This window comes from Andrographis paniculata, unplaced genomic scaffold (assembly GCF_009805555.1).
Source record: "Andrographis paniculata isolate CXL003 unplaced genomic scaffold, ASM980555v1 Contig82END, whole genome shotgun sequence".
Classification (NCBI taxonomy): domain Eukaryota; kingdom Viridiplantae; phylum Streptophyta; class Magnoliopsida; order Lamiales; family Acanthaceae; genus Andrographis; species Andrographis paniculata.
The window spans coordinates 1,353,601-1,360,166 of record NW_026137620.1 but is presented as its reverse complement, the minus strand read 5'-3'; the positions used below and the strand labels follow the sequence as shown (position 1 = coordinate 1,360,166).

The window sequence follows — 6,566 nt, the reverse complement described above, 5'->3', positions numbered from 1 at the left end:
TATACTTCATCCGTCTTATAAGAAGGGTATTATTGTCTTTTTGCGTATAGATATTTGAATATTAATTACTATATTAACAAGTAGTAAAAATCAAAAGAAACAGAAAAATATATTCTCTTATAATACAAATACAATGACATTTGTGGAGTAAATTATACAAATATAAAAATATTTTTAATATCAATTATAATGACGAAATAATCAAATAGTATCATTCTTATGGACCGAAAGTAATATTAATATATAGAGTGTAAAACTCTATTCTCCCAACACTATCTTTGAATTGCGATTATCCAAAATAATAATTAAAACACAAAATACTTTATATAAAAGTCAAAGGAAAAAAAACTTCAAATACTCGTTAGAAAAAGTCAAAAACTAAAAATAAAAAACTTTTCAAATACTCATTCTAAAAAATAAAAAATTCAAATTAAAATAATATATTTATATTATTAATATAATTTTCATATTACACATAAAAAATTATTTCATTTAAAAATATTGAGTAACAACGGAGCCTAAGCATATGCCTTAAAATGTCTATTGATCGAATTTTCAATATGTTTTGAATCGAAAACATGCCAAAATATTTCATAACATACGTGCTTAATTATGTGATTGGGACATCATATGAATTGATGTACACACTAATTAATTAATGGTGATCATTTCAGATGATAATTTTTAAAAACATAAATCAATTTAAATTGAATTTGATTTATAATAACATGTGCTTTATATCCTAACATGGAAAAAAAAAAATTAATATAGACTAGAGAAAAATATTGATTAAAATGGCAATCTACCATAAAATTATTTATTTCATTAAAAACTCATCTTCACCACTCATATGTTATTTAAAATATTATATAAAAAATACTCTCTTCATCCCTTATCAAATGAGTTTTTTTGAGTTTTGTGGTAAATTAAAAAATAATACTCCCTCCGTCCCACGTATCATGTCCATGTTGTCGTTTCTGTCCGTCCCACATTCCATGTCACCTTCCTTTTTTGGAAAATGATTACACACTTTAATCTCATTTTAAACTTTTTAATTTATTTTTTTTAAAATTTTAATTAAACTAATTAGTTATGTTAATCTTAATTTATAATTATTTATATTATATAATAATTATTTTCACTAATACATTCTTAATTATCTACTAATTACACCCCTCCTAAAATACTGTGTCTACAGTGTAGCAGACACGGTATATGGGACGGAGAGAGTAGTATTTTATTGGTTAGTGACAGTGTAGCAGACACGGTATATGAGACGGAGGGAGTAGTATTTTATTGGTTTGTAACAGTGTAGCAGACACGGTATATGAGACGGAGGGAGTAGTATTTTATTGGTTTTTTTTTTTTTTTTTATTGGTTAGTGACTGTGTATAAAAGATTTTGACATTTTTGTCAATCGATTTTTTTATATAAAGTAATTGTATATGTAATGGTATGTTTGTAATATAGATAAAAGTTAAGAGTATTTTGTTATTAGTCTATCATTACTTTTTTTAAAATAGGAAAGCAATACTTTAAAATGAGACGCACGAAAAATAGTAAAAATGGTACTTTGATTTGGGACCGAGTGAGGATGTACTTTTATTAAAATCTCATATACAATGTATAGACCCTTGATTTTGAATTCATTGGGAAAATAATGCTACAAATAATTCATGGAAAAATTGCAAAATATATTTTATACGTATACTCCATTATCACTTTTGTTCTATATTTGTCTCGCTGGTAAAATTATCCTACATGTTTGCAAAAGTCGTTATTTAAATCATTTGACTGCGAGTGATGTTCACACACGCGCATTCATGCGCAGCAGAAGGATAAAAATAATGACTTTTGCAAACATGTAGGCAGGGCAGTCTCGGACTTTTTTTAGGTCCTGAGCGAAAGTAAATTATAGTCCTTACAAATACATAATTAAAATGTATTTTTAATAATATTATTGATTGGCGTTGGACAAAAGATTGAACCTGACCGTCTGGACAATATCAATTGAGAAAAGAAGTTGAAAGCCGGTCTGTTTGAAAGTTCGAAAAACAAGGACTGAAGGAGGGTTAAAGATATAAAAGAAAAGATGAGGTAAGTTTGATCGAGTTGCTGGACACAATGCGAGGTAAAGAAGTACAGACGATTAGAAGAAATAAATAAAAATATATATATGATTAGAAATTAAAATTTAATTTTAATATTAAATAGGATAATTATAAAGAAAAAAAATATAAATTAAAAGTTAGAATTTAAATTTAATAATAATAATAATAATAGATAATATTTAAAATATAGGCCCTATATTAATTAAAGGCACTGAGTTGCTTCTACTATGAACCGTCCCTGCACACAGCGATATAAATATATAAAAAAAAGTAATAATAAAATATATACGTGAGATATTTTTTACAATTTTTTTCAATATTTCTCCCTATAATGCATGTCGAGTTGGTAGGCGCCGGCTACGTCAACACGACGCCGTATCGAATTTCCCACCAAATTTGTGGAGTATTTATTTTTTTAAATATAATAAAATAAAATATAAAGTAAAATAGCAGCGGGGGTTGGGTTGGTGTAACATGGAGAAATGTTGGATTGGTCGCCGGCACTCGGCGCACATATATATATATATATATATATAGCAGTGCTTCCCCACCATTAATTCTCAACTCAGAACAAACATTCTAATAGCAGTTCCAATTTCAATTCCAATTTCCAATTAGACAATGAAGGGCAAGTTCAACGGCACCATTCTCCAGAGCGAGGCTCTCGCCAAGGTAATTTTGATTAATTATTCGATTATTTATGCATTTCATCTTATCCGATCTGTTGATCTATCTTTTTCAATGGCGTTTTGATTATGATTTTGTTGTTGTTGTTGTTGTTGCAGTATGTTTTGGAAACGAGCGCTTATCCGAGAGAGCACGAGCAGCTCAAGGAGCTGCGGCTGGCCACAGTCGACAAATACGATTTCTGGTATCTGATTTGATCGAGAGATCTATCTGTCGTGATTTGAATCATGTATATATAATTTGATCGAGAATTGGTGTTTTGATTTAATTTGAATTGATTTGATTGGATGCCTTTAACTGTAAAGGAGTATGATGAATGTGCCGGCGGACGAGGGGCAGTTCATTTCGATGCTGCTCAAAATAATGAACGCGAAGAAGACAATAGAGGTTGGAGTCTTCACCGGATACTCCCTCCTCTCCACCGCCCTCGCCCTCCCTGACGACGGCAAGATCATCGCCGTCGATATCGACCGTGAAGCCTTCGATACCGGCCTGCCTTTCATCCAGAAGGCCGACGTGGCCGACAAAATCCAATTCATCCAGTCCGACGCCATGAAAGTCCTTCAGGACCTCCTTGACAAGGTATGTACACTTAGAACTATTAAACGAATCAAAGCATTTTTTAACTTGATTCTATTCGATTCAGTTAAAACTCGTTTACGAATGTTAACGAGCCTAGCCGAATAATATAAATAGTGTTTGATTAACGAACTAGCAAGAGCTTTATTCGCAAACGTTCGTTAAAAAATATATTTATTATAATTTTTTTTATACATACAAAATTATAATTTATAAATAAATTAAATATCAATTTAAAGTAAATTAAATAATTTCAAATTTTTATTTTAATTTATATATGAATTAAAAAAAAAAAAAAAACCAAACAAACAGGCTCGAATGTGAGCCGAACACAAACACGAGTTCAAATAATAAAATTTTTTAACGAACCAAGCTCAAACACTGCGAACGAGCTCGAAAGTTTAACGAACGAACAAAAAATTTGTTCGCAAACGTTAACGAATAAATATGAACACTTGTTTTGTTCAACCCAGTATGTTAACCCTACACTACACTAACTCCTTTCAAATTTAAATTCAAATTCAATTCAAATTCAAATTCAATTTTGGATTCATCAACGACGGTTGTGGTGCAGGGGGAAGAGGGGACGTTCGATTTTGCGTTCGTCGACGCGGACAAGCCGAGCTACATAAAGTACCACGAGGAGCTACTGAAGCTGGTGAGGGTCGGGGGAATAATCGCCTACGACAACACGCTCTGGTCGGGATCGGTGGCAGCGGCAACGGAGGAAGAGGTGGAGATACAAGATTTTATGAAGGCGTGGAGAATCCACATCATGAATTTCAACACATTTCTCGCCAGCGACCGCCGCGTCGAGCTCGCCCACCTCTCGATCGGCGACGGCCTCACTCTCTGCAAGCGCCTCGTCTAAGTATCAAACTCTTAATTCTCATTTTCAATTAATTAATTATTTTCTTTTAAAAAAGAAAATTAAAATGCCAAAGAAAACAAAAAAAAATTAAAAAAAAAATTGCTTTTACTTTTACTTTTTTATTATTATTATTTCTTATTGTTAAATGTATTTTAATTAATAATTGCATGCATGAACGTCTTTGTTTAATTGTATTATGTTATTATCGGCGTGTTCTGTTTGTATTTTGTGATATTTAATTTAACTTGTGTTTACTTTGAGTTTATTTTAATACCTATTTTTCTATCTACTGCTTTGGACTTTTTTATATGAAATATTAATATTGTATGTAATACTCCCTCCTCCGTCCCACATAATTTGTCCATATTTTCTATTTTCGTCAGTCCCGCATAATTTGTCATTTTCTTTTTTGGAAAATTAATTATACACTTTAATCATATTTTAAAATTTAAAATTTTTTTTTTTTAATCTTAATTAAACTATTTAGTTATCTTAACCTTAATCTATAATTATTTTTAGTAAATAATAATTATTTTTACTAATATATTTCTTAATTACTTACTAATTATACTTTACCTAAATTCCCGTGTCTACGGTAATATACCCATATTACATGAGACGGATGGAGTATTTGTTTAATGAATATTATATATATATGTGTGTATATAATTCTTTCACTTCATTTTTCATATAGTTACAAGCAAAAATTGAAAGACATATATATCAACAAATCATGTAAATAAATTCGATTCAATTTTGTTATATATATATATATATATATATTGCATTGTGGAAACTTTATATGAATTAAATTCATCCTAGAACCACAAAATCATGAGTTTGTTTGGTTTGTATTTTGGTTTAACCTTTTTTTTTTTTTTAATTTAAATTTTAAGTTCAAATAATATATTATAAGAGAATTGAATTTAAAAGATTAAAAGTGCGATTCCTCCTAATTTTCCTACCAACTTTCAAACAGATCTCCATCGTAATTTTCCTACCAACTTTCAAACAGATCTCCACTTATTTAATGACTTTTGTGGTGATGGTCAAATCCCACATAGGCCGAGTCGAATGATCGTTTGTTTTGGGGATTGGATTTTAAATATACTATTCATTCCATTTTTTTTAAAAAAAAAAAAATATATCAAATCAAAAACCTAATTTTTATTTTTTATATTATACTAAAAATTAATTTTACATTCAAAACATCACATCAACACCTATTTATATCACATCATACAACTATTCAAATTCAAAATTTTTACTATTCAAATCCCAACTCAAAATCCAAACCCTCGAACAAACACACCCTGGGAAATTCCAATTAACATTTTTTTTTTTCATTAACAAGTTTTTCTTTCTTTTTTTTTTTTTTTTGTCTATTCCTTAGGCTTGAGATTTGATTATTATTCAATAATTTAAAATTTGTTCTTTCAATATTTTTTTCAACACGATTCTCAATATATACTATATTATATTTTATTATCTTACACAAAATCAACATTTAAAATTAAATATTAACTTTTTGTATTACATACTAATTTTTTATATTTTACATACAAAAAGTATACCTCAAACAGAAAAACTAAACAAAAAAACTTTTAAAATTTTGGAAAAAGAACATTTTATTTAATAATGTTCAATATAATTGTTTTTCTCGGTCAAAAAAGTTTCGAATCAAATAAGCTCTATGCGAAGTTATATCTCAAAAATAAAAAAAGCTCTAAAAAAAATAGGGCTCCATAAGATGTTAAATTGTTCAAGAAGGAAAAGAAGCTTTTCTTTTAATAAGATTTTACAATTCCTCAAAAATATATTTTTTAAAAAAAATTAAAATATTACACATATCTATTATTTTTATTTTACTTATACAATTTTTTATACTTCATATAAAAAATTATCTATTCAAACAAATTCGCTAAACAAACAAACCCTAACAGTATACACGATGAATATAAGTAGACAAATTTTTAACATAGTTGAGGGCTTTCTTTTAATCAAGCCCAGTAAAAAATATACTCCCTCCGTTAGCTAGAAAGTATACATATTTCTATTTTGGGACGTCCAATTACAAAGTAAATATTTCATTAAATACCTTATTTTTTTTTCACAAATACTACTACTTTACATCACATCATTACTTTTACACCAAAAAGCAAGAGCAAAAATGTCATTACACTACTTTTAACTACCCACTATAATTAAAATACTATTATTTTTTAAACACCGCGCCAAAAGTAATTGTATACTTTTCTTGTGGACGGAGGGAGTATATATATAAACTATTTTTTTTAATCACGTAATTGAATCTTATT

At 28.5% G+C, this 6,566-nt stretch overlaps 1 protein-coding gene across 1 annotated transcript; it reads left to right on the top strand.

Moving 5' to 3' along the window:
• Positions 1–2,644: 2,644 nt before the first annotated feature.
• LOC127241181 (flavonoid 3',5'-methyltransferase-like) lies at positions 2,645–4,459 on the top strand. Its single transcript, XM_051260102.1, has 4 exons — positions 2,645–2,783; positions 2,897–2,982; positions 3,104–3,380; positions 3,952–4,459. Exons 1-4 carry the CDS (start codon positions 2,733–2,735, stop codon positions 4,246–4,248), a joined length of 711 nt encoding a protein of 236 aa, XP_051116059.1. The 5' UTR covers positions 2,645–2,732; the 3' UTR covers positions 4,249–4,459.
• The last annotated feature ends 2,107 nt before the right edge of the window (positions 4,460–6,566 follow it).

Coding starts and splice junctions, on each gene's coding strand:
- LOC127241181 (XM_051260102.1), top strand. CDS start 2,733: ATGAAGGGCAAGTTCAACGGCACCATTCTCCAGAGCGAGGCTCTCGCC. Junction 2,983..3,103: donor GTCGACAAATACGATTTCTG/GTATCTGATTTG, acceptor TTAACTGTAAAG/GAGTATGATGAATGTGCCGG. Junction 3,381..3,951: donor TTCAGGACCTCCTTGACAAG/GTATGTACACTT, acceptor GTTGTGGTGCAG/GGGGAAGAGGGGACGTTCGA.